The sequence below is a fragment of the Abramis brama genome, assembly GCF_963993115.1.
Source record: "Abramis brama genome assembly, chromosome: 9".
In the NCBI taxonomy this organism is placed as follows: Eukaryota; Metazoa; Chordata; class Actinopteri; order Cypriniformes; family Leuciscidae; genus Abramis; species Abramis brama.
This window is the reverse complement of record NC_139971.1, coordinates 33,281,188-33,308,737: the sequence shown is the minus strand read 5'-3', so window position 1 is coordinate 33,308,737 and position 27,550 is coordinate 33,281,188. Positions and strand designations below refer to the sequence as shown.

Genomic DNA, 27,550 nt, shown 5'->3' with positions numbered 1-27,550 from the left:
ACACATTTAAGTTGATTGTACTTACAAATTTAAGGCAGCAACTCTTTTTTACAGTGTTCTATTGATTGACATTCAATTTTTTTTCTTTAAAATCAACAGTTTCTGTTGCATCATAATTTAACGACTTTGATTAAATGTGTTTTACATACACAACTTTATAATAAAAAAGAAACCCTAAACTTCATGTTGAGAATAAGATTTTTATTTTTTTGCCATATTTATAACCATTTTTAAACTTAATGTTTAAATGCTAAGCTTAAAAAAAATACATATTGAGTTGCCTTTCATTTCATATTTGTTGATGACCATATGTTTATGTTGCATGATAAGTCTAGACAAGTGAGAATGGCATTTCTTTTTTGTCAGTGTCATCTTTACAAAGTAGGCCAGGGTTCAGCATAGCCAAGGCCAATGTCATAATCCTCTTGTAATGTCTATTCATGTGACACAGATTGAAGAAACTCAAGGAATCCCGCATGGGTTCCAAAAACATGCAGCCTGATGACAAAGCAAGGAAGGAAAACAAGTATGAAACTCACTGATATGCAAAGCCAGATCCTGTTTTACATCTTAAACATAAACCATGTAGGTGATTTGCATTTAAAGTCTTTTGCCTAATTTACTTTGTTGCAGTATTTACTCTCATGCCAAATATACGCACAGTCAATCCCTTTTAAAGGATAAACTGATTTTATCTTTACAAAATCTCTCCTCCTCTCTCAGCTTTACAAAATCATATTTAACAATCCAAGCTAGCCTTTCCTAGTGAAAGGAATTTCAGAAATGTCTGCAATTTCTCAGTGGGAAGTTAGTGGTTTATGGGTAATGGAGATGAAGAGAGATGGGAATAAAACGGACGCAGAATGCATTTTCCATAGCAGGAGAGACTGGAAGTGTACAGTAGCGTGACTGCAGTTTTAAGAAGAGTAAAACGAGGTCAAAAAGGGGCTCACTGCAAAGAACAGTGCATTTGTATTAAATGAAACATCAAGGCTCTCATCAAAACAAACTAGGATAAAAAAAAATATGTATATTTTATATGCTTATATACTTATATGCTGATAATATGGTCATGCAGTTTTGCCTGATATTTTTATTGCAATTTCTGGCTGTTCTAGAACAACAAAGGTTATATTATAAGATTGTAACCCTTTTATTAACAGTTCTTATACAATTTGAAAGAATGTATGTACAAAAAAACTACAGGAGAATGAGAAAAAATATATATTATTTTGCTTGTTTTTGTTTTCAAACCTTCTATGCATTTTTGTTCTTATTATACTATTAGTTGTTAAAACATGTTTTGCAGGGAAAGAATGTGCCTCAGAACATGTTTGTTTAAAAAAAAGCATTCAATGTTTTTTCCATGTCTCTTTCACATTTGTATGATGATGTCGCCATCTTGTGGACAGTGTAAAAACTGGACATAGCAACACTGCCTCTCAATCGGGGAATAGTCACTGTTTAGTATTTGTTTTGTTGACATTGTAACTACTGGATGGTGGGGGTTTTTTTGTGTTTTTTTTTACCTTAAATGCTTAATTTGTTGAGAGAGAGAAAGATATGGGGGAGCGCGAGAGAGAGAGCATACATGGTATTATTATTAGAAAACTATAATAATCTCCAGAGGAGAGAGAAAAATGTACGCAACCTTGCTGTGTAGTGTATACATTTGAACATTCATTAAAAATATATTTGTATACAGTAAATACAGTTTTGTCTAACATACAGTTTTTGACTGTAATGGGTGTGCAATGTAAGCATATGGCAAGATATATAAAAAATATATTACTGGTCAAAGGGATTTTGGAAAACTGTGACAAGGAATTAAGAATGTGTAGGCTAGTTCACTTTGGGGAAAAAGTTAAAAAAATAACTCAAAAATGATTTTTTTTTTTTATGTTAATACAATTGAATGTATAATACATATGTAACTTTTAGTTTTGGGAGATGTTTGTTATTGTTTATATATATATAGAGAGAGAGAGAGAGAGATTGAGATTAAATCAAGTAGTGAAAGTGACACTTATTGGAATTATAATGAAATAGGGTAGTGGGTATGTACAATAAGCTAATGGCTTCAGTCTACTTTTTTGATAATTGTCTATATTTATTGAAGAAAAATGTGTATGAGGACCGAAATAAATCCTGATGATGATGATTAATACATTAATGCTTAATACATACTACACGCATGTGCTAAGGCTAAAATGCAACAGAATTATATAGCCTACAGTATAAAAGGAGGCCTATGTAGTCACGAAGACCTGAAATCTCCCGGGCTATTAAACAATTATTGAATGAATTTCTCTCCCTCATCCTTTTCATAGTCACTAGATGGCGTTGTTCTGTTTAGAAACATTCAAAGGTCGAACAACGATCAAAATGGAATCCAACTCTAAACTGGAGAATAGTTTTAAAGGTATGGGCTTCCTTTGAGCATTCCCAAAATTAAAACAGTTGTTGAAACGTGGTTTAAAGGGTTGTTTTTCATGCAAACATGCTTTCGCATTACTTTTCATCATACGCCTCTCTGACAGACTGTAAATAGTCACAAAGCGCAGTTCTGTCACAATCAATAAAGTGCTACTAATTTCACGTGACGTCGTTCAACATTGTTAAAAAGTGTGCCATAATGCCATCGTGGAATTAAAAACTCGTGTTATTGATTGTGTAAACATGTCGGTTTTTTCCCAGTGAAACCCTATCCTGTGGATCTACCAGTGCAGCATTATAGCGAGCTGAGAACAGGATGTGACGAATACCTGTCCAGTGTTCAGTCAGATGGTGCTGGGCTTTTCACCCTTCCTCATGGAGAGAAAGTGAGAGGAAATACACTTGCATGCAATACATAATTTAGTGTAAAAATTTTGAGAGTTGCCTACCTAATCAGCAATAATGCTGTCTTTTTTGGCAGATATTATTTAAATTCCTCATAAAAGGGTGATATTTGTGATAACAGGTGGAAGTAACCTGTGAAAACATTGGTCGGCTTGCATTTCTGAGAGACGGTGATTTATCACGTTTTATTCTTGCTCTCCACACACCTGAGGATGAAACACAAGGTCCAGAGAATGCTACATTTCCCTTCTTAATATTGTTTTGTATCATCCTACTACATTTGGATAATATATAGCCTATACTTTTAGTGGTTGCTGTGTACTTGCAAGGCAAATGGTGGCCTGTTGGTGATGTTTTGAAGACATCGAACAAATCAAGATGTGGACTTGTGTTAGTGAGTAGCACTTAGTTTGGTAATCTTTCTTTTATTTAGCAATGTTTTGAGCTGAAATGTCATGATGTTAACATTGTCACCATTTCCAGGAGAGCTCTGACAGTTCTTGTCATCCCAGGTGGAGTCAGTGATGGAGAGAGTTGTGCTATTCCTGCTCAGTCAAGTTATATTTGGAATTCTGGAAAGGCCTCTTGGAGAAGACCTATATTTTTCTGCCTATTCCTTGTGGGAACATGGCAAAATTCTCTGGCAAAATGGAGAGGCGGTTGGGTTTTACACCGTCAAAATAAAGGGTAATTTCCTTTTGCATGCTTAGAAATTTGGTGTAGATTTAGAAAAAAAAGGTTTATTGTGTTGTTTTTTCATAGGCAGCCTGTGTGACGGCTGCACTGGTCAGAGTTATCAGCTCCCTGTGCTGGACACTGTGTTTGTTCGCTCTCACTGGAGAAGGACCGGGCTTGCTTTACAGATGCTGGAGGACTTCTGTTTGTCCCAACCCTCCGAGGGCATTCTGGGAATTAGCTTTCCTATGTCTCCTGGCATGTATGGAGGTATGTACACACTAACGGTCAAAAGTTTGGGGTCTGTAAGATTGTTTTATGTTTTTAAAGAAGTTTTTCTCTCCTTCAAGGCTGCATTTATTTGCTCAAAATAATGTACAATCCAGTAATAATGTGAAATATTATTACAATTTAAAATTGTATTTTATTTTATTTTATAATTAATCTATTTTAATATATTTTAAAATGTAATGTATTCCTGATTTTCAGTATCATTACTCCAGTCTTCAGTGTCACATGATCCTTCAGAAATCAGTGTATTATGCTGATTTGGTGCTAAAAACATTTCTTATTATTATCAATGTTAAAAACAATTGTGCTTATTAATATCTTTGTGCAAAACGTGATAATTTTTTAAAAATTATTATTTGATGAATAGATTTGAAATAACTGCATTTATTTGAAATAGAAATTGTAGCATTATATATGTTTTTACTGTCACTTTTGACAATTCTTGCTAAATAAAAGTATTAATTGTTTGGGGTCAGCAGAATTTTATATATATATATATATATATATATATATATATATATATATATATATATATATATATAATCTTACTGACCCCAAACTTTACAATAGTAGTGTACCTTATGAATGAACACTAGAGTTCAGTCAAACCAAAGCAGACAAGAGTTACAGGATTTTTCTAAATCCAAATCCAGTTTGGTGCTCCATCTGGGCACCAGAATATCATATAGTCTAAACTGCTACGTTTTGGGAGTGACAACTGTAAGTAAATTCCTTAAATTATTGTTCCGTGTGCATGCGAAATCAATAGTTTACATTGAACTGATAACAGTGGTTTCATTGGATGTTAATAAAACCACTCTTATCTGTTATTATTGATGTAATGGAAGCCTGGTACCTAAAGCTTACATAACTTGTTTAAATAATTGTTTACAGTTTGCAAGAAGTATCTCGGGATCCACAAAGATGAACGAGACCGTCTTTATGAGGTGGAACCCCCTGGTGAATGGGCTCAGAGACGCAATGTGTGGTTAAATATCCAGATGCGGGACCTCCCAAAACACTGTAAGGCTCTTTGTTGCAGTAAAACAGCAGATATTTATATTGACATTAGTTTGGTAATAAAGCAAGACATGAGTAATTTGACTCATAGCATGTGAGCAAATGGTTTTGATTATAAATACTTACTGGACTTGTGTTTTATTGTGCGTTATAGAGACTTTGTTGGTGTTATTGCAATGATCAGGGCACTTTATCTCAGAGGTGGTGCTTTTTACAGGTGGAAACTCAGAGCAGAGTCCACACAGCTCATATAGTCACGAAAGAAGGGAAGCTGATTTAGAAGAGGTATGATGTTATCTTGCGTTTATATAAGCTTATCTAGTGACCATTTACTGCCTGTTACCGTAAGTTGTTCTCCGTTCAAATATGATAATAAAATGAATCATTCTTTGATGTCTTACTCATTTCTTCAGGGAATTCTGCAACAATGTGGCTCATCAGTCAGTCTCAAAGACACATCAAGCTCGGAAAAGAAGCGACCAGCAGATCAGTCCAACACAGAGATTTGCTTCAAAAAAGCCCGGGCTTAACACTCATGTGTCCAGAAAGATCTCAGACAGGCAATGTCCTTTGAAAGCCATAACAGAGAGTATTCAAGATGCATCTCTACAAGGATGTAGATATGGGCAAATAAATAAATTCTAAATAAAAATATGTAATGCTTTATGGGTTGATCTTTATTACCATAGAGCAGAGGTGGGAGTAAGTAAGTCTCAAGTCCCCTACCATCAAGTCTCAAGCAAGTCTAAGTCGCAGTACACACAAACCAAGTAAAGTCAGTGGTTCACTTCAAGCAAGTCAAGTCGAGTCCTGCTAAGGATCAAGTCAAGTAGAAGTCAAGTTACAATACCAAACAGAAAAAAAGTTGAGTGTATATTGGCCTCAACCTTATTTATTTTTTCCCTCAGAAATTATTACCTTTCTTATACATTTATATTGTAATATTAATAATATTCATATAATTTATTATAGCATGTATTTATGATTATCAAAATTTGGAATAATTATTATTATTATAATTTGTTACATTTATATTGCGCTTTTCTGGGTACTCAAAGTGCTTTTACATAGAAGGGGGGAATCTCCTCAACCACCACCAATTATAATAACAATTATACAAAAAATGTTGAAGATAAAACATTTGTAGGTAAATTCACAAGTGTGATGCATTAATTATATTGGTTTTATAGTAAATGTCATATGTTTAACTTTGCTTATATATTTTTTTTATGTAATATCACCGGCAGACATTAACTTTCCCATTAAGAGCCAATATTTGGCTTTTTTTTATATACAGTGAGGAAAATAAGTATTTGAACACCCTGCTATTTTGCAAGTTCTCCCACTTGGAAATCATGGAGGGGTCTGAAATTGTCATCGTAGGTGCATGTCCACTGTGAGAGACATAATCTAAAAAAAAAAATCCAGAAATCACAATATATGATTTTTTAACTATTTATTTGTATGATACAGCTGCAAATAAGTATTTGAACACCTGTCTATCAGCTAGAATTCTGACCCTCAAAGACCTGTTAGTCTGCCTTTAAAATGTCCACCTCCACTCCATTTATTATCCTAAATTAGATGCACCTGTTTGAGGTCGTTAGCTGCATAAAGACACCTGTCCACCCCATACAATCAGTAAGAATCCAACTACTAACATGGCCAAGACCAAAGAGCTGTCCAAAGACACTAGAGACAAAATTGTACACCTCCACAAGGCTGGAAAGCGCTACGGGGAAATTGCCAAGCAGCTTGGTGAAAAAAGGTCCACTGTTGGAGCAATCATTAGAAAAATGGAAGAAGCTAAACATGACTGTCAATCTCCCTCGGACTGGGGCTCCATGCAAGATCTCACCTCGTGGGGTCTCAATGATCCTAAGAAAGGTGAGAAATCAGCCCAGAACTACACGGGAGGAGCTGGTCAATGACCTGAAAAGAGCTGGGACCACCGTTTCCAAGGTTACTGTTGGTAATACACTAAGACGTCATGGTTTGAAATCATGCATGGCACGGAAGGTTCCCCTGCTTAAACCAGCACATGTCAAGGCCCGTCTTAAGTTTGCCAATGACCATTTGGATGATCCAGAGGAGTCATGGGAGAAAGTCATGTGGTCAGATGAGACCAAAATAGAACTTTTTGGTCATAATTCCACTAAACGTGTTTGGAGGAAGAAGAATGATGACTACCATCCCAAGAACACCATCCCTACTGTGAAGCATGGGGGTGGTAGCATCATGCTTTGGGAGTGTTTTTCTGCACATGGGACAGGGCGACTGCACTGTATTAAGGAGAGGATGACCGGGGCCATGTATTGCGAGATTTTGGGGAACAACCTCCTTCCCTCAGTTAGAGCATTGAAGATGGGTCGAGGCTGGGTCTTCCAACATGACAATGACCCGAAGCACACAGCCAGGATAACCAAGGAGTGGCTCTGTAAGAAGCATATCAAGGTTCTGGCGTGGCCTAGCCAGTCTCCAGACCTAAACCCAATAGAGAATCTTTGGAGGGAGCTCAAACTCCGTGTTTCTCAGCGACAGCCCAGAAACCTGACTGATCTAGAGAAGATCTGTGTGGAGGAGTGGGCCAAAATCCCTCCTGCAGTGTGTGCAAACCTGGTGAAAAACTACAGGAAACGTTTGACCTCTGTAATTGCAAACAAAGGCTACTGTACCAAATATTAACATTGATTTTCTCAGGTGTTCAAATAATTATTTGCAGCTGTATCATACAAATAAATAGTTAAAAAATCATACATTGTGATTTCTGGATATTTTTTTGGGGATATTTTTTTTTTTAGATTATGTCTCTCACAGTGGACATGCACCTACGATGACAATTTCAGACCCCTCCATGATTTCTAAGTGGGAGAACTTGCAAAATAGCAGGGTGTTCAAATACTTATTTTCCTCACTGTATATAACTATGTTCTAACTATTTTTTTATAACCATGCATTTACACTACAATTACAACACCATAAATAATGCTAAAATATATATATATATATTTTTTTTTAATGAAATTAAAACCGCCAGTAGGTGGCGCCAAATCACCGACTTAATGATGAACTGATTCGTTCAAAACGGCAGATTCATTCTGGAACTAAGCAGCTACTAGCTCACTGAATCACAAAAACCCTGGATTCGTTCAGATACGCATAACTCTTTTTCTGAGGCTTGTTTGGAACTATTGTCATTGGAGAAATAGAGCAAAAACAGAGAATATTTACAATATTAGCCTACATTTAAAATGTCACATCACAATATTTACTCTTTGTTTAAAGTCATTATCACATTTGCAATCGCGCCAATATTCTGGAAATATTGTTTAACATCATATGTTATAAATTTAAAAATAACTCCTACTGGGGCCATTTTTTTCCACCACATCTTGAATTTTGGGTGCATTGTATTAATTCTGCTGGCATTTTGCCCCCCAACCCCCTGATAACTTACAAAGATTTGAAAGAAACTGTGGCAAGTCTGTGAATTTATGCACGTTATTCAAAACATGCCATCATTAATTATCATTTGAATCTATTGACAGCCTTAAGCTAGATTTAATTTGAAAATATAATTTTGTATAAAGAGGCATGCTGGTTTGACCACTCTCTAGATTTAACATTAGTCAAATTAACTAAAACAGGTTAAACAAGCCATAGCTTACTTTTAGAGATAGTCAATGAAGTTCGAGGTTGTGATTGTCATGTCCGATATCAGTTGTTATCTTCTTTTATGAATATGGTCAATTTTGAGTGTTTATATCCAAAAAGAAACGATGCTGGGAGATGTTTTTGTATTTAGTATGTTCTTCTGTGTGTGTGTGTGTGTGTGTGTGTGTGTGTGTGTGTGTTTGATTGCTTCTTATTCAGTGTTAGTGGTATATTTTATTTCTTTTTGTGTAATTTGTAGTTGTGTTAATTTTATTGTGCAATGTTACATTTCACAAAACAAAAAATATATTTCCACAAAATAAAAATTTTAATATGGTGTTTTTTAAATAGATATGAATCAGACTACCCAAAAGTCTCAGAACTGATTGGACAGCGCTTAACATTGCAGATGGACAATGACCCGAAGCATACTGCGAAAACAACCAAAGAGTTTTTAAGGGAAAGAAGTGGAATGTTATGCAATGGCCAAGTCAATCATCTGACCTGAATCCGACTGAGCATGCATTTCACTTGCTGAAGACAAAACTGAAGTGAAAATGCCCCAAGAACAAGCAGGAACTGAAGACAGTTGCAGTAGAGGCCTGACAGAGCATCACCAGGGATGAAACCCAGCGTCTGGTGATGTCTATGCGTTCCAGACTTCAGGCTGTAATTGACTGCAAAGGATTTGCAACCAAGTATTAAAAAGTGAAAGTTTGATTTATGATTGTTAATCTGTCCCATTACTTTTGGTCCCTTAAAAAGTAGGAGGCACATATAGCCTACAAACTGTTGTACTTCCTACACCGTTCACCTGATTTGGATGTAAATACCCTCAAATTAAAGCAGAAAGTCTGCAGTTAAAGCACATCTTGTTCGTTTCATTTCAAATCCATTGTGGTGGTGTATAGAGCCAAAAAGATTAGAATTGTGTCGATGTCAATAGTTATGGACCTGACTGTAAAATGGTATTAGGCCTATATAAAAGGGGGAAAAAACAATATTTTGAAGACATAGTAGATTGATAGATGACTTTACGTAAAACACACAAAAAAATGTTGGGTTCACTTAAAATAAAAGAAAACAGGTTTCCACTGCTATCATAAAATATGATGATGAATATTTACTTTTCATATTGGCACCACCATTCGCGCAAATATAGACCAATTCAGTGCAGAAGAAAAAGATAAGCAAAAAATAATTCACTTCTCATTTTAAACTCTTATTTTACATTTATTTGTATATTGTCAACAAGTTACAACTACTTCCCCGCATCGCTAAACTGCGTTTCGAATGGATAGAGATTTCATGATGACGTAACCAGGAAGTGGCTGAGCTTTCGACGAAATCAAAATCATCGGCAGAAGATGAGTCGCATTTATGACAACACTGCGTTATTAAACAAACCTGTGCATAATGAGAAACTATCCTCCGCATGGGATCCAGTAGTTCACCAGAGGTAATACTTTAAAGTGCAAGCCTGCTTTTTGCAGTTGTCGACTGTTTACTTCTCCTCGTCTCCCTTACAGATATGGATAACTCTCCAAATACAATAGTTACACGTTATAGCTAATACTGTAAAAAAACATTATGAAGTAATTTGATATGCTATATGCTTCAAACTGTGAAATATTTTGTCAATTTTGTAATAGCAAGTTATTATAGTTTATAGCAACACCAACTGTGGCGTACTGGCGGCCGCGGAAACGATCGTTACCATAGTACTTGTATCATAGTACCATAGTACATTGTGTTTTATGTATCATTTTCACTTTACAGTGGTCATGGTGTCATTTTAGAGGGGGCGGTCCTGGATGTGTCACGACATGCCATAACAGATGTGAACAACAGAAAGGTAAAGTGATTGTTTATTAGAGAACTTCAAACTGTTCCTCAACTCAGAAACGTTGGTTGTACTCTGCAATCATGATCATTCACTAATTTAAACTACCGTTCAGAAGTCTGGGGTCAGTAAAACTTAACTGTTACAAAATAAAAACATTTCAAATGAATGCTGTTCTTTTGAACTTTCTATTCATCAGAGAATCCTAAAAAAAAGTATCACGGTGTCCACAATGAAACTAAATATAATTATAATATTAAATAATAGATATTATATGTCAACGTTGATAATAATAAGAAATGCGCATCACATCAGCATAATAGAATAGAATGATTTCTGAAGAATCATGTGACACTGAAGACTGGAGTAATGATGCTGAAAATTCAGCTTTGCATTACAGGTCCATTTAAAATATCTTACAATAGAAAACAGTTATTTTAAGTTGTATTAATATTTAACAATACTACGTTTTACTGTATTTTTATCAAATAAATGCAGCCTTGGTGAGCATAAGAGTCTTTGTTCAAAAACATTTAAAACGACCCCAAACATTTGAACAGTCGAGAATATATAACTTTATTTGTAATAAAATGATAATATAATATTTTCCATGACTCTTAGTGATTCAGCAATTGTTTTATTGTTGCTTGTCTTGCAAGTTTCTGATATCCTTTTTTAATAAATTCTAAATTGTGTTTATTTCAGGAGCGCTTCAATGTTTTGTACATCAAACCAAGCCGAATCCATCGCAGAAAATATGATTCAAAAGGAAATGAGATTGAACCTAACTTCAGTGATACCCGGAAGGTCAACACAGGTTATCTCATGTCATCCTTCAGTGAGTAGCCATAATGTTCATTTATTCAGAACCATTCGGTTTTAACATGCCATGTTTTTATTGTGCTTTTTAATGGCAGCCTGTTTTAAAAACTTTCAGTTGTACCATTAAATAATAAAAGCTGGAATAAACTTTTACAAAACTATTACAAGTAAATGTAATATGCCGATTTATAAAATATCTTCACGTGTGGCAGCAGACTATTATGCATGTTGTGAGCAAAAGGTGTCTGTTTGTGTGTCTCAACCTTGCAGAAGTGGAGGCTAAGGGTGAAACAGATTCTCTAGATGAGCGCCAACTGAGGGATATTGTGAATAAGGACCAGCTGGTTAAAATGACTTCAAAACATTGTCCTGGTCAGGCCTTTGCATTCTGGATCTCAGAGGAGGAGATGAACAAAACAGAGCTTGAGCCTGGCCAAGAAATCCGTCTTAAGACAAAAGGAGACGGGCCCTTTATTTGTGAGTGCAATGCTGAAAATAGTATGCACTTCTAAGTAAATCAAGGTGGCTACATACTGTTCTGTCTGTTTTTGCCTGTCTAGTTTCCTTCGCCAAACTGGATGGTGGTACAGTGACAAAGTGCAACTTTGCGGGAGATGAGAACACTGGAGCATCGTGGACACAGAAAATACTGGCTAACAAAACTGATCAGGAAAAGACAGGGAAGAGTGTCGGTCAGGGTGACGGAGCAGACGATGAAGAATGGGTAAGATTTTCTGCTCAACTGAAAATGTTTTGTGTTTTGCTCTGGCCACATTTGTTTAGGAAATGGGTTTATCATGAACAGATGTGTAATCGTTTTAACATTTCCTGACATTCTATCATCAAGAGGTTTAAGATTAAGTCAAAAAATGCAATGGTCCAGTGAAGTTTCTTTGTGCAAACCTGTAATATCTGTTTTATGTTGTTTGGGATCTTGCTTTCAGGATGACTGAATGACACCCTTCAGCTTCCAGGATTGGATCACAGTGCCTTGTTATCTGTCTTCCAAATGTATATTTACACCACAAAACAAGACAGTCAGTATTCCTATGTTATCACATGAAAATATAATAAATAAACAGCAAAAGTGCCATTTTAAATTAAAGACTGTTATGCATTTTTATGTACTAAGTATTTTCAAAGGCATATCCTTCAGATCATTAAACATCGTTATTGAAAATGTTTTTATAATATTTCATAATCATATTTATACTTGCAACTATATTAAAATGATGGCCGATTAATGGCTGATTCTAAAATGATACACTATTTTAAAACACTAAAACCTAAAATCAGTTGTTTTAATTGTTTAGGCATCGCAACATTATAATTATAATAAAATAAATGTATACTTTAGATTTTATTGTTTTTAGATTTGCTGAAGTTTACATTTAAATTATTTTAATGTAAAATAATATAATATAAAATATATTTAATGTAAAAAAAATGTGTTTTTTAGTGAGCATTAAATGGCATCAATGGTCATTTTAATGTAAAAAGGAAAATAAGCATGCACAATTAAATATCTAATATCGACTATATATATATGTGTGTGTGTTACAGATCTATTACAGTACCAGTGCATCAAAAGAAACAGCTGTGTAAAAAAATTCACTTTATTTAAAGATTTACATGTTTGACTTTTACACGTTTAAAAATATGAAATCTCATGAATCACAACTTTTGTCTTTCATAATATCATCAATCACAGTAATCAACAAAATTATTGCTGTGGTTTTATAAAAAGGTAATATTTCAAAATACTAGCTTTTTATAATATGCATCTTAATTAAAATAAACTATACAAATACAAAGAATAACATAATAGTCCTTTGTGCTTTTGTTTTTGGTTTATGTGCTTAGATGTGATTTCATCACTGTAAACAATACTCAGTAATATCGGCTAAATTATATTAAAGGCAATAAATTAAGCTGTCCTAAACATTCATTTTCGGCCTTTTCTCTTAAATACACCATAGATCTGGCTTTAACTACTCAACACAGCATAGGGAATGTGTTATGTAGCCATTTTTGCACATTCGTGATTCTTCTCTTCTAACGCTTGACTAATTCTCCAGCGAAAATCATCTCAGAACCACAGGAGGGTTTTGCTTTCGTTGTGGAATGCCTTCTGAAATACATCTGTTTTTGATCTTGCAGGCCTACAAAAACTCTGATCCTACAGCTCTCCATTGAACCAATCCTTAACATTCTGCTTGTTTTCATTCACCCACTTAATATTTGCCTCTGTTCTTTCAATGACCTGCTCCAAAGCTCGAGCTGCGAACCCCTGTTCGTTCTTATCCTGCTCCCTCTGGAGCTGCTTCAGCTGTGTAAAGACAATTTTGAATGTTTGTGTAAGAACAATGGTGGAAACACAATTACAGATTGAGACATAATCAACTATTACTCTTTATCATCCCTCTACAATAATTGATAGAGTCAGAGAGTAACCAAAAATGGCAAACAACAGCACCTCCTCAAGTTCAACGTCCCTGGAGAATCTCTTTGTCACACCATCTAGTAGACTGCCTAAAGATATGATTCCCGCTCCATACCTGCCCAAAAAAGATGATTGTTAGTCACATGTCCCATATACTTATGGTTTCCAACAAGTAACAGAGATAAAACCTTGAAGTCACATGTCCATATACTTATGGTTTCCAACAAGTAACATAGATAAAACGTTTAAGACAATTAAGACTATCATTCATTTATAGCTGAAGGCAGCCTTTGGACCCTGAATTGCTGTTGATCTTTGATACTTTTATGTAACTTGGGTGTTAACTTCCTGATTGCCGTGGCAATTCCCGATTCATATTTTATAATTCATCATTCATTTCAAGCCAAAGACACAGACTGAACATGTTTGCGGAATATGTCATTTGAGTGGTTTAATTTGCCTGCGCTGTAAAAAAAATGATTGTAAATTATTGGAGTACGTTTTACAAGAAAATACAATCTCAGACTTTCTACTTCGAAATGTTGTCTTTAATTCAGTGTTACTAGCAAGTTACTAGCAAGTTTTTGAGTGAAAAATTGTTTTTCCAGTTATCATTCATTGCATTTAATGAATCATTTGGACCTTAACTTACTCTTGGGTGATATAGGACCACTTGCCACGAACAAAATCCCATGCGAGAGGCTGGCCGGCTACATTTTTGGCAATGTAGTTTATGGTAGAGACCATATCCATCTTTCTTATCTTTGAAGGGTCAAGAGTGTACTCAAGATATCTGTTGGATTATAGACGTCAATAGTGAGTATGAAGTAAAGTGTCTGTTGAGATGGTGTAAAGCTCAAATCGCTGCCCTGACCTGTTCAGCAGCCAGATTTCTTTGGTACATGATAGAGCATATCTTAATTTGTCTTTCTCGGCAGCGACTGTAGTCATTTGGTATTCTTCCCAAACAAATTCCCAATCATCCTCATCACCGGCAGCTATTGCACTGCAATAGATTGCTCTCTTCAAATTCGGATGAATCCTAAATGTAAAAATACATCAGCTTTCAAGTCAATATATCTTATGTATATGCATAGATATCTTGTAGAACTAATTTAGTCTTAAAGACGCAACTCACATTTTTGAGCCATTTTTGTAATCCATGAATAGGCTTGTTGCCATTTCTATGCATTTGGGAAGGCCATGGGCGCAGGCCACTGAAATAGCATTTACCTGGTTATACCTAAGAAGAAAAATCAAAGAATGATTGCTAGATTTCCAACAAAATATATGTAAAGAAAGACAATAAATGTGCTTACTGGTCAGTGTGATCCTCAGGAATGGTTGCGTTATTTGTGTACTCTTCAAAGTGCTCATATAGTCCTGTAACTAGCATGCGTAGGTATTTCTTGACATAGAAATGTAGAGATAAGTTATCACATTTTTCACTGTTTTGTATGTGTTTAATTAGACTGTTTCCTTGTGCTCACCGTTATCGCACCATAGACCTCAGAGCGATCAAACATAAGGATAAAATGGTCCAGGTTTTTCAGTGCGGACTCCCATGGAATATACTCGGTTTCATTCACCAGGAACTTAGTTAGACTTAGTGCAATAGTGACGTTGAGGCGATGAGCCCTTTACAACAAATATTAGAAGTTAACATACAGCAACAAATCCCAGTGAACAATAGAATTACCAAATTATCTGAATGAAAAATGTACCTTGCAAGATTAAAAGCGTCATCAATGAGTTGCCCTCGGTTGATGAGTGGGATCATCTAAAGATGTAAGGTTTGATCTCATCAGTATTCTGCTTGAATTTTGAATATTTACTGTAAATGACAAAACATACTTCACGCAAGTACGTGAACGCAGACGCTTCAAGCTCGATTTCACAAGTTGCGTACTGAAATGTGTCGGATCGCGCATTGTATTCTCATATGCGATGGACATTGGTTATGTTCATTTTTGGTAGCTCCTTTAAAGGCATCTTGAGTAAAACAGTTATATTTGACAAAGCATTAACTTTTTTATATATTGCAGCATTTATTATAAATGACCTATCTGTGCACATCAAGTTCATGTGCTCTAGTAATCCTTAATCAAAATGACAAATTATTATAGTTGTTGTCTCCCATTCACCACTATAGAAGTTTACCCAATGATGACGACTTCCGCTTCTGAGAACCCCACGGAAATGTGAAAAGTTCACGCAATGTCGCAATGTAATTACCGTAATTACGAGATGACAACACATGATGTTCTACTCTGAGCTGTTCAGAATTGGAATTATCAACGGCAATGGAAATATTAATCTGTAGCGATCAGGTGGTACAGCAGTCATATGGTACAAATGGGAGCTCTCAGAAAATTCCCAGATAATGCTGTAATTACGATTTGTACGAGAATGTGAATGCTTTTTACAATTCGTAATCTCGTAATTAGACATTGTGTAAACGCACCTAAGGGTCTATAGAGTTCGGGATCGTTACGTCACGTCGCAATGCATTGTGGGAATCACGGTACGGAAGTAGATGTACTGTAGTAGGTAATTAAAATTGTAACATTGGTCATTTGATAATATTAGGTTTAATTTAGGTTATTTTAAGGAAAATGGTTCAGTATTGCTGTATTGTGAACTGCTGTAATCGGTCTCATGATCAACAAGGGCAAACACCTCATAAATTATGTTAGTTTTCCCCATTTTCCTACTTGGAAAAAACACATGGAGACTTGGTGTCCAATACTCCAAGCTCCATATTTTATGTTCATAGGGATCGATTCCGCCTATAATCTCAATTTTTTTAAGTAGCGTTGTTTGGCTTCATTATTAAGTTTGTCAGTATATGGTATAGCCAACTTTTTTTTGTCATGATCCATAACTCTTTCTCTTTCTTTCTCGGTGCCGGTGGAGACCGGCCGTCTACGCTATTACCTTATTCCAAACCGGCTTTTGCGTTGCCTCTAAAATGGCCGCCGTTACCCACAATGCACCATTCCATAACATCTACGCCCAAGCTCTATAGCAAACCACAACAATCCAACGATCCAATCAATTCCTAATGGACAAGATCAAGTCCCGCCCTACATTTTGTCTTGTTCGAGAAGCCATCTCTATTCACTCTGATATACGTCACAATAGGGAAGAAAAGACTAAAACAACTTCCATTTCATGCTGATTCAGTATGTTTATAGCAATTTACCTGAGTAATATGGTTTAATGTGAGAGGCAGCCTATTTGAATGTATCTCTATCGCCCCCTTGAGTAGCCTACTGAAGTTTGATACCGCTAGACCAATGGAACAGCGCACGTTAAGTATGTTTAACCGGATCGGTTGTTGGCCAAGGGTTCGCGTACTTGTGCAAAGTTATGTTGCTGCCCTTAACTGTAAAGTGATTTAAAAAGGATGCTAATAAAATGTCTTACATGACGATTTTTTTCAAGCTGCATTAGAAGTTTGTTCCAGTTTTCTTCATCGTAGTTCACACGGTAAAAGCCAGTGCAGTTGATGTTGGCGAGAACCCATTGATCTTTGAGTTGAAAATGTGGCCTTCGAACTGTAAGGAAGGATGCAGAAATGAGCAGCAGGGTTAATAACTACAAACAGCTACTGCATATTTAGCCCTGTTGTTTTGGCAGGTTTCCTTCTTATATTTTAAAATGAAGCTTTAAAGTTTATTCGTTCCTTACCTGGACCTTTTACTCTCAGTAAATCTTTTTTCAACCCCGGATCATCAGACTTAATGTATGTGATTTGAACCTGCCATGGAATACTGTTAGGAAGAAAATAAACAATATTTGAATTTGGAAACTGAATTATAGAGACTAAACAATAAAGACTATATAATGGTACAATAATTTAGGACTTTTTATTGTATTAGTTTAAATCCAGTGCTATAAATGGCCTGCCATGGAACCTAAATGATTCAGTAAATATGATAATATTGAATACTATTGATTTTTGGAACTCACTCATGGCCCACGCCTGGCTTTAGTAAAAACTGTTCTTGAGAAGTCTCCCCCGTCTGGGTAATAATGGTGATTACTGGGTACCCAACTTGCTCAATCCATGTGCTCATGAAGCCTTCCAAATCTAGATTTGTCTCCTGATCATTGTTGGAAATATTTGTCATTATTCTCTCATATTATTTCAACGTAAAAAATAGAATATAGGTCCTCGATTTACCTTTTGCAAGCATTCCAAAAGATCGTTGTACACAGTGTTATTGTACTGGAAGTTGTTGAGATACATCTAAAATATATACATTTAGTAATTAGACAATCAGTCCTGACCATACTTTAAAATATTCAATACATAAACAATACATAATCACATCATATCACAAAAGTTGTAAAAACACAATTATATTAAAATATTTAAAGTATTTATAATATATAACATTTGAGTTGGGGATTAAATCAGCAGATAAGAATGATTTCTGGAGTAATGATGCTGACAGTTCAGTTTTGCCATCACAGGAATAAGTTACATTTCAAAAGTTATTAAAATAGAAAACATTACTTTTAATTGTAATAATATTTCACAATATACAATATTACTGTTTTACAGTATTATTGATCAAATAGATGCAGCCTTGTTGAGCATTAGAGACCTTTCTTCTTCAAAACATCAAAACATCCTCCAAAGATTCCAAACATTTGAACAATAGTGTATATAATTCCCCCCGACTTCGGCTTACCCTGATTCCTTTCATAAATGCTTCGTTAGTCATGAATGCGGACAGCATTCTCAACACAGCGGCACCCTAGAGGATGTACAGAGCATGAAGGTTTTTTTTATTATTATTAATTTTGAACATTAAGCTACTTACTGACACTATAACTGTATTGAGATGTCATGCCAACCTTGCTGTATGTGACGTCATCAAAAAGTTCTATGATCTCAGTGGAACTTTGAATATCATTTTCATGCAAGCTGAGAGGATGAGAAGAGTTCAAGGAATCCACTTGAAAGGCGGACTGGATTTCTCTGAGAACAAATAGATCTTTCTGAAAACACAAATGAACAATATCATCAGAAGAAGTTGGAGGTGGCAGAGTTTTAATTGAATTAAGTTAATTCCATTATAGTTGTTGACAAATAAAAAAAAGAAAGGAGTAACCCTGGGTACTATTTGTTAAAATCATTATGCTAAAATAAACAAAAACATACCAAGTCCCAGTCAGCAGCTTCCACCCCGGTGTATGACATATATGTCGCAAATGCTTCATTCAGCCACAGGTCATTCCACCAGCGCATAGTGACAAGGTTTCCAAACCACTGAAATTAAGCACAGGTATGAAATGGAAAAATTGTTTATTTAAAGATTTATGATTTTGGGGTTCTCAACCCCTACTAGTGGATGATCCAAATATGTTATGTTCTAAAGACCTACATCAGAGAAAATACACTGCAGAATGCAAATTCTCATATATTTTGATTGTTTATTTATTTGCATATATATATTAGGTTGTCACTACTGCACAGTTAACAATGCCATTCACTGAAATATCTAGCCAATGCCATTCACTGAAGTTTACAAGTCTTGTAAACTTTAGTCGGTGATGAATTATACAATAGGATATTAAGGTTATGAATATGGTTACCTGATGTGCCAACTCATGAGCAATCTGAGTGGCCACCCATTCTTTATCAAAGGTTGATCCCGTATCTTCATCATACAGCAAACCTGACTCCTGATATGAAATTAAACCCCAGTTTTCCATGCCTCTGACACTGAAATCTGGCAGGGCAATCTGATCTGTAATAAAACAAATTTTGCTTGTGATCCTCCATGTCTTTTATATGGAACACAGACTCATTTCAGCATGTTCTGTTTGGGATAGTTCACCCAAAAATGAACATCCTGTAATGTTGTTCCATACCTGAATGAGTGTTTTTTTTTTGTTGTTTTTTTAAGAACACAAAAGATATTTGGTAACACTTTACAATAAGGTCTTATTTGTTAACATTAGTTAATGCAATAACTAACATGATTCTTACAGCATTCTTACCCTTTGTTAATGTTAGTTAAAAACAATGTTCATGTTAGTTCACTAATGTTAACAGATACAACTTTTGATCTTAATAATGTATTAATGTAATGTCTGGCCCATACAATAAAAGTCAATGGGGTCCAATTTAAAAAAAAAAACTTTTTGTTGTATGGGCACAAAAAAACACATTTAATAAGTGGTGAACTTCATCCATATGTATTGATGCAAGCAATTAAAATAAACCACATAATTCAATAGAGCCATTGAAACCTTCTCATTGATTTTTCCCCTTGACTCACCTAGTTTTTCCACTGGGTATTTCAATTCAAATTCATTCTCATAGCGATTCAGAATCTTCCGTGTTATTTCAGCTGCATAGTTAGCATGGCCAGCAACAATTGCCTCTCTCCGAGCATATATCTTGGAAACACATCATAATAATAATATGTGAAATGTAAAAAAATAAAAATAAAATAAAAAGCCAGCACTGAAAAGTCTTCAATAAAAATGAAAGCAACATACATCCATGTTTGTCCCAGAATGTATCGATATATACTCAAAAGGAGCTAAAGTGAAAGCCAATAGATAAGTTGACATGATGTGGGTCGATTTAAATGTAGTCTCAAACCATTCCTCTCCATCTATTTCTATCAAGATTGAGTCTGAAAAACAGAAATTATACATTGAGCATAAATACCCTGATTTTTGTTTTGTTTACATTGTTTAAATCCTTTTCAAAATCCTTATAAGTCAAAAGTTAAATCCTTTTCAAAGTCTTTTCAAAATTTGTCAGGTTTTGAACGCTACTGTTTTGACGTTTATTGTTGTCTGTATTAGAGACACTTTTAAAAATACACTTTTAAAAATAAAGGTTCTTAATCTTTGGTTTCATGAAGAAACTTTAACTCATACCACAAAAAAAGTTGCAAAAAGGTTCTTTAGATTTTTAAAAGTAAGTTATTTTTAAACTGTTCACTGAAAGATTCTTTGGGGAACTCAAAATGGATCTTCTATGGCGCTGCTGTAAAAAAAACCTTTTTAAACCTTTATTTTTAAGCATGTGTATATTATATATCAAATATGTTCGTTCATGTACAGTGAAATTTTGACTTTTTCAAGCCTGACAAGTTAGGATCCTAACCTCCCTTTCCATTGGAGAGGGCTGTAATTCCAGGTCTGTGGATAATAGTAATATCAAACACAGCCTTCAGAGCTGGCTCATCAAAGCACGGAAATACTCTCCTCGCGTCTGTGGGTTGCAACAGGCTGGTGGCGAGGAATCTGTTTGTGGAGAAGTATTTATGTAAATGATGTTCTGGATTTATCTTTCACGTATTTGTCATTAAAACTGTATGTAAAAACAACAGTAAATGTACATAATGGCGATTTCATACAAAAAAATCTCAGGAGGCTTCTCACAATAAACAATTTACCAGACAAAAGATAGCCTGTGGTGAATATTATGAAGAGAAAGTTTAGAAAATTATTTTTTAAAACAATTTATGTGATCAAATACATGCAAATATATCTTAGACTGAAATAAGTACACATTCACATTTTGTCAGTCAATGAATGTTGTGAGACAAAAATATTATTTAATATATATACTAGTTTATAAATAATATTTCTATTAAAAGAAACTAGATTTCCTGATATCGTTACCTTTCTTCATCCTCCTCATCCTCATCCTCACTCTTCTCAGTGTACCGGCTCACATACATCCCAGACAAGTCTTCAAAAAGTTCCCCTTCAAAGGTGGTAAAAAGATCGTAGTAGGTCCCATTTCCAGATAACTTGTCCTCGAGTTGGATCTCGAGAAAATTACTTTCATTGTAATGAATCGTATATCTGCTTTCTAATTTCTCATTTGAATCAGATGTTCTCACTTCCACTTTCGTCAGATTTAGGTTGTGAACATGAAGCAAGATGGTTTTGGAGACTTTCATACACTTAAACCTTACGGTTGAGCTCCCCGTGAAAAAGAAGGATTGGTTTGTGTAGTTGTTAGTTATCGCTGCGTAAAGGTACGGTTGGAGGACGACTTTGTAGCTCTCAGGAATCAAATAGTCGTAAAGTCTGAGATTCGTTGGAAGATCTGTTGGAATAACCGGAGGTTTAGGTGGCTTAGGTGGAACTAGTGGACGATTTTTCTCTATTTCAATTTGGAACATCACAACCATCAACACTAAACCACAAACAGAAGAAACGGTGATGACCCCAATGCCGACAGCCACGGCCTTGGAAATGGCAGTTCCTTTGGCCATTTCTGATCCTTCTGAGAAACCTCCGAGAATGAAGTGAGCTAAGGGAACTTGCTGAGCGTTTTTTAGACTCTGTACCCTCTCACAGATCTTGACAATATATCAATTGGGGCGTCAAGCACCACTGCCACGCCTATCAAGATTACACATTAACTAGCATGGATGAACCAGAAACACATAAACATGACTGTATTTGACATGTAATGCGTTGCATCGCTCTTTGTCCCACATCTGGAATCAGTTATAATACTGTATCTGTTCAGTGCAAGGTCAGCAAAAACACATTACAGAGTTTTGATGCTGAGAAAAGAGATGTGCATTCTGAAAGTAAATGTACTTAATCACTGGAACTGAGTGGAGTAATCCCATTCTGATTCTCTTGAGTCCATCTTATGTTCTGCCATAGATCTTCAGACCTCAGTGATAAGACATCCAGCTGTTTGGGACCCTGGCGGAGGTGACAGCAGTGTTCTGCCCAGAAACTTCTCTGATGACTCATTGAAAAAAAAAAATAATAATAAAGTCATTGATGGATTGCTGAGACTTTTCTACTTCTAAATCAGTATGTCTTTGAGTGAAATTTGGAGTGTGTTTTCCTAAGAGTTAGGAGAGAGGACTCTGGTGCCTTTTTTTTTTAAACTCACCCCAACCTTCCCCTCCTTTGAGTTTTAATCTAAACGTCTTTAAAATCTGCAGATAATGTAGATGAATCTACTTTTTAGATCTAGATGGATGGATGAATAGATAAAAAAAACTGTCACTCTTTAAATATCTATTTATATTGATCTTAAATTCAAATTATAAAGTCTTTTTTGTTTGTGTCTGGCAAATAATGATTTAAAATAATCGGAAAACGATTTAAAAAAAACTTATAACAACATAAAACGTTGCCGCCCCTCGTCTATGGAACCAATTGCCCCTGGTCAGCCGCTTTGCACCTTCCATTACCATTTTTAAATAAAAATTAAAAACGTATCTACTCGCTGGCATTTTAATATGATCATACTCCTGTTTTATTGTCTGTGTCGTTTCGTTTTACTCTGGATAGCTTTACTATGTTTAAGTGTGCTATATAAATAAAATGTACTTGCTTACTTACATTAACAGGAAGTATAGCTGAAAGCTACAGTGAACCATTTGCATTTTAAAAAAAAACAATCAAAACAGCACAAATGTTATTAAGTAAAATCTATAAATTTATTGTAGCTGTTTGAGTTCCAGCCAGTACACAGAATGAATTTATCACCGCACCGAAAAGAAAAGGGTATGGTGGTGCCATCCTGTGGATGAGAACAAAGTACTGCACACAAATCACATTTCATCCACTGGCTGTTTACAATGGGGGGGGAAATGGACAGAACTTCCATGCACATGACATACATTACATGAGTTATCTATTAGTTGTTGGGGCTAAAGGCGTTATTTTCATTCCATAAAATCAAAGCAAAACTCCATGGAAGAAAAACTTCATTAAAGGCACATTATGTTAATGCTTAGCATGAATGCTGATCTGATCTTAATCAATACATGCCTATTCATTGGTCAGCTAATACCTCATCATGTAAAGAATGTCTAAGCAGTTCAAGTTTTACTCATTACCTCTTTAGAAAGCCCTAAACTCAAGATTGTGCTTTTAATTGTATTATGCAAGACGTTTGCCCCAAATATGGATAAACTCTAGGATGCAAGTGCAACACAATACATTTTCACTCATGTGAAAATCCTTAAAAACACTCAATAACAGGCTTGAACTAAAATAAAATCAATCTATTTCAATTCAAGTGAGATTAAAATTAAATAGTCAGAAGAGGAAAAAGTTGTCTGAAATATAGATTTTATCAGGAATGTCGTAACTTTTGGTCACAGATTGCTGAAAACACTGAAGTAAAATCTAGTTCAGGACATAGATACACACAAATAAAGGCAAAAACCCCTCTATTTTTGATGATTCCTACTGAAACACACAAGGAATGAAATGTTTTAAGGAATTAAGAGTTCATGTCAAAGTGATCAACGCTCCATTGCTGCAATCTGCTTTATCCTACTTTTTGCACAATAGAACAATTTTCCTGACTTCACGTAAGCTCCTAAAAAATGCACTGGATCATAAACCTTCATAGCACAAGTCAAAACTCTTTTTAGGCATAATTGTAAGGTTAATAAAATGCACATATATTGAAATTGAATCCAGTTATTTGCTAGCAAGGTGTGGCTGATGTATAATTAAATTACAGCATTAAATAATTTTCATTAGAGAGGATCAGAATTGTGTTATCTGATTATATTTTTGGTCCATCTAATGTTTTTCTTCCGGATGTGGCCGTGATTGTTTTAAGTTTCAGCTTCACCAGAGCCAACTGTCTAAATGCTGAAGGCAATAGCAAGACTGCTGGAGGATTGACGTCAGCTCTCTGTAACTTTGCTCTTTCCAGTTGGGAAGGAGTCTTTCATTGTTAAGGGCCTGAAGCTTGGGCGTTCCTTCACGCAAGACCTGATACAAGCAGGGCCATCGGCTCTGTATCTGTAGTCGAGTCCTGCGGTCCAGAGTAATGCCCCGAACGATCTTCTTCGCCCGCAGCTCTCGCAGCGCTGGAAGGTTTAGGCAGGAGAAGACCAGACCGCGACTGGGCGACACATCCAAGAACTCAAGCGAAAGGGATTCAAGGGTGTACGAGATGCCTAAATTCCGCAGAGGTACAAGAACATGGAGCGTGAGGGACTTTAGATTAGGGAGCGATTTCGTCAGTGTCTGTAAAGTGTTCGGGCTGACCCCTTTGAATACCCAAAAGTACTTCAGTTCTAAGATACGAAGGTGTTGAAACTGAGTGATCAGCGTAACTGACGTTTCGGACCAGTCGAAGTGCAGCCGCATTTTGGTTATCCTGGGACAGCTGTGGACGAGTCTGGTCAGGAGAATCTGGAAGTTATTGACCTGGTCCATCTTGGTAATATTGTCTTGATGAGAGCTAGAACTGGTGTGAACACGAAGGTCGAGGGGCTCCAGCAGCGTAAATGTCCAGTTCAAATCTAAATGACTGAGATCCCGGCAATGCACGTTCTCTAGAAGGTGTGACAGGAGCTCTCCCCATTTATTGCACAGGTCCCCTAGATCAAAACTGGCCTTCAGAGTGAGCAAACTAGCCCCACGGGATATAAGATGATGGGTGTAATGGTGAACCCAAGCTTTCCAGCGCTCAAACTCTCTGTTGGAAACTAGCAGACCCTCCTGGCCCAGATGAAACACCCCACGGCGAGAATAGTCTGCAACTCTCCAGAGCTTCCCGGAGCGCACTAAGCAACTCCAGCTAGCACACACAAGGGCAGAGTTGCACTTGTCCACCTCACTGAGGAATGAGAGCACATGGAGCTGGCATTCCATGGGTAGGGAGTTGAAAGGGAAGTAATCTTCATCACCTTTAACCCTTCTCCTTGTATTAATAGGAACAAGGGCTCTCTTCCGTTGAGGCATGTTTGTCAGTGCTTGGTTAAATCTTCAAGATCATCCTTTTTGTCTTGCTCTCTCACTGAGAGACGTTTGACTGCACCTAACAGAAAACAAAATGTCATTTATAATGTGCATCACAACAGTAAATGCATAAAACATTGTCTGCAATTTATATCCAAAGATCAATTCTGACTTATCTCTAGCACCACTGTAATTTTTTCAATTCGATTCGTGAAAGAAATCGTTCACGAATCAAAACAAAATGTAATTTCTAATGTGCATCAAGACAGAGCATCTCAACAGAAAATTCATAAAACATATTATGCAATATTAAAACATTTTGACGTCTGCAAGATTTACGATTTATATATTTTAAATTAAATTAGTAAACATAATATATGTGGAAACACTTAAGCTAGTGATAACTTACCTTTGACATACTAGCACATTCCTGAGATGTAAAGTTAATATTAATCGCAAAGACAACTCAGCACATTGCTGTTTTTGCTAAGCTTTTGGACGAAATAAGGCATGTAATTTTTTTTTTTTTTTTTTTTTTACCAAACTATTTTTTGCAAAATAGTTTTATAGACCGCTAGTAGCGCGTTGTTAGCCTGTCACTGCGGCCTGACATATTTTAGCGATAGATGTAAAACAAAACTGTTCGTTCGCTCAATAGAAAAATGTAACTCAAACTATCGTGTCAGTCTGACTGAGCTCTCAATTTAAAAAGAACGCTTTAATTAGTGAGAATTAGTCAGCACTTTAGAGCAAACTAAGAAGCTAAGCTGTGCTGAGAATCCCTTTGAGGGGCTGTTGTTGTTCTCGGCGAGTGACATCATCAATGTGCGTGCTACAGCCTTGAGTGTTTATGGCTGATCCGGGAACAGCTCTGAAAATGTTCTCCAAATACAGTTAAAACAGGATTTAGATTGAAATAACTGACTTGAGGACAGGCTCAAAATGCTTTTCGACTTCTGTTGTCATGAGTTTCCTCATAAAGCGTCGATAGCGGTATCGTTTCGTCACATTTCTCCATCACTACTTTTTAATATCTAACGCTGATCGATATAATTAATAAAAGAATCATGTCAGAAACATATTTTACAGCGTGTATCTGGAAACGTTATGATACATCATAGAAAGTATGACTCATTTCGGCGAATCGGTTTTTTCGAACAGGTTTTAAAAAGCCATTCCATCTGTTCTTTTACGTCATTCCGTTGTCTCGGCGTGCTCAAGATATTATAATAAAGAAATTCAAAGATATATTAATACTATTTTTAATTCACATAATAAGAAAGCAATATATGTGAGCCCTCAGCCCTGTAATATATATAATGATTAGCGTACCACCTTGGCTGTATGTTTTTCTCATAGACTGTTTTTCTATGTATTAAAAAGGCCAATTATTAGGTGTATTAATCACACTGATTTGAGTATAATAATCTTAATACCATATTGCATATTGATATGAAAAAACAAGGAGAAAGAAAATATTTCTACTTTCTTTGTTATCAACAACATGAAATGCATTAGGATAAATTTTACATTACTGAAGGGTTTCCCCATACTGGGGTTCATGATGGAACTGCATGGGTTCCTGAGTTTAATGAAAAGCTATTAAGTAGCCTAATTAAGTCATAATTTTTTTTTTTATTAAAATAAAAATACAAAAAAATATTTTATTTGTTCGCCTGCATGTCATGTGACCATTAACCGACATCAGAGAATCATGAACTTTTTTTTTTTTATTGTCTTAATTTTATTATTGACCTAACTTACAAATTAAAATCTCAGGGGCTACTTAAAGTAAATATATTAGGTCAAAGACATTTCAGCTGACAAAAAAGTTGGGGAATCCCTGCATTGCATGTAAAAATGAAATGATGTGAATTTGTACATGTGTTTGAAAGACAAAAGCCTTCCAAAGACATTAATGCATGGTTAAATAACTCACTGAAACTGAGTGATAATTCAAATAATGAATAATGTGTGAATCAGGAGTTGATTAGATATGCAATGTGCAAAGTGTGAGGAAACACGTGTTAGAAGTCAAATGATTTCTGTAAATCCAGTGATCATGCTGTGTGGGTCTCAGTTGTCAGCGATAGGCTCACATGTTCTGGTCTGTGTGTTTAGTTCCACAAACCTGGAAGACCTTCTGAATGTATCCAAGCAGTAGGTGTTTTTAGAAAGGACATTTTTAAAGATAAAAAAGTAGTAGTGAGAATCAATGAATTATGAATATTTGT

The 27,550-nt window shown here is 35.6% G+C and overlaps 4 protein-coding genes across 4 annotated transcripts; 2 read left to right on the top strand and 2 right to left on the bottom strand.

The window, feature by feature from the left end:
* Positions 1-2,337: 2,337 nt before the first annotated feature.
* fam169b (family with sequence similarity 169 member B) lies at positions 2,338-5,492 on the top strand (the record flags this gene model as incomplete). The annotated part of the gene is made up of 9 exons (XM_084125272.1): positions 2,338-2,422; positions 2,698-2,822; positions 2,963-3,065; positions 3,150-3,235; positions 3,354-3,528; positions 3,604-3,786; positions 4,702-4,830; positions 5,045-5,112; positions 5,241-5,492. The coding sequence occupies 9 exons, from the start codon at positions 2,338-2,340 to the stop codon at positions 5,355-5,357; spliced, it is 1,071 nt and encodes a 356-aa protein (XP_083981398.1). The 3' UTR covers positions 5,358-5,492.
* A 4,273-nt stretch (positions 5,493-9,765) lies between these two features.
* Positions 9,766-12,251, top strand: arpin (actin related protein 2/3 complex inhibitor). The gene is made up of 6 exons (XM_084124140.1): positions 9,766-9,940; positions 10,261-10,336; positions 11,030-11,162; positions 11,417-11,623; positions 11,707-11,870; positions 12,091-12,251. The coding sequence occupies exons 1-6, from the start codon at positions 9,849-9,851 to the stop codon at positions 12,097-12,099; spliced, it is 681 nt and encodes a 226-aa protein (XP_083980266.1). The 5' UTR covers positions 9,766-9,848; the 3' UTR covers positions 12,100-12,251.
* A 948-nt stretch (positions 12,252-13,199) lies between these two features.
* On the bottom strand, positions 13,200-21,853 carry anpeplb (alanyl (membrane) aminopeptidase-like b; the record flags this gene model as incomplete). The annotated part of the gene is made up of 19 exons (XM_084124252.1): positions 13,200-13,475; positions 13,623-13,704; positions 14,242-14,382; positions 14,464-14,631; positions 14,728-14,832; positions 14,909-14,997; positions 15,080-15,227; positions 15,314-15,369; positions 17,019-17,149; positions 17,283-17,365; positions 17,565-17,698; positions 18,293-18,358; positions 18,459-18,602; positions 18,766-18,873; positions 19,200-19,354; positions 19,889-20,009; positions 20,112-20,251; positions 20,731-20,870; positions 21,252-21,853. The coding sequence occupies 19 exons, from the start codon at positions 21,851-21,853 to the stop codon at positions 13,326-13,328; spliced, it is 2,763 nt and encodes a 920-aa protein (XP_083980378.1). The 3' UTR covers positions 13,200-13,325.
* Positions 21,854-23,023: 1,170 nt separating this feature from the next.
* On the bottom strand, positions 23,024-26,143 carry LOC311089337 (uncharacterized protein). Its single transcript, XM_084123946.1, has 2 exons — positions 25,726-26,143; positions 23,024-25,395 (listed from the first exon to the last, which is right to left on the bottom strand). The coding sequence occupies exon 2, from the start codon at positions 25,317-25,319 to the stop codon at positions 24,195-24,197; it is 1,125 nt and encodes a 374-aa protein (XP_083980072.1). The 5' UTR covers positions 25,320-25,395; positions 25,726-26,143; the 3' UTR covers positions 23,024-24,194.
* Positions 26,144-27,550: the final 1,407 nt, after the last annotated feature.

What these genes read in the sequence shown, in the direction of transcription:
- arpin (XM_084124140.1), top strand. Translation starts at nt 9,849, where the DNA reads ATGAGTCGCATTTATGACAACACTGCGTTATTAAACAAACCTGTGCAT. An exon ending in GATCCAGTAGTTCACCAGAG is followed by an intron (nt 9,941 to 10,260) that starts GTAATACTTTAA and finishes TTCACTTTACAG; the next exon opens with TGGTCATGGTGTCATTTTAG. An exon ending in AGGAGACGGGCCCTTTATTT is followed by an intron (nt 11,624 to 11,706) that starts GTGAGTGCAATG and finishes TTGCCTGTCTAG; the next exon opens with TTTCCTTCGCCAAACTGGAT.
- LOC311089337 (XM_084123946.1), bottom strand. Translation starts at nt 25,319, where the DNA reads ATGCCTCAACGGAAGAGAGCCCTTGTTCCTATTAATACAAGGAGAAGG.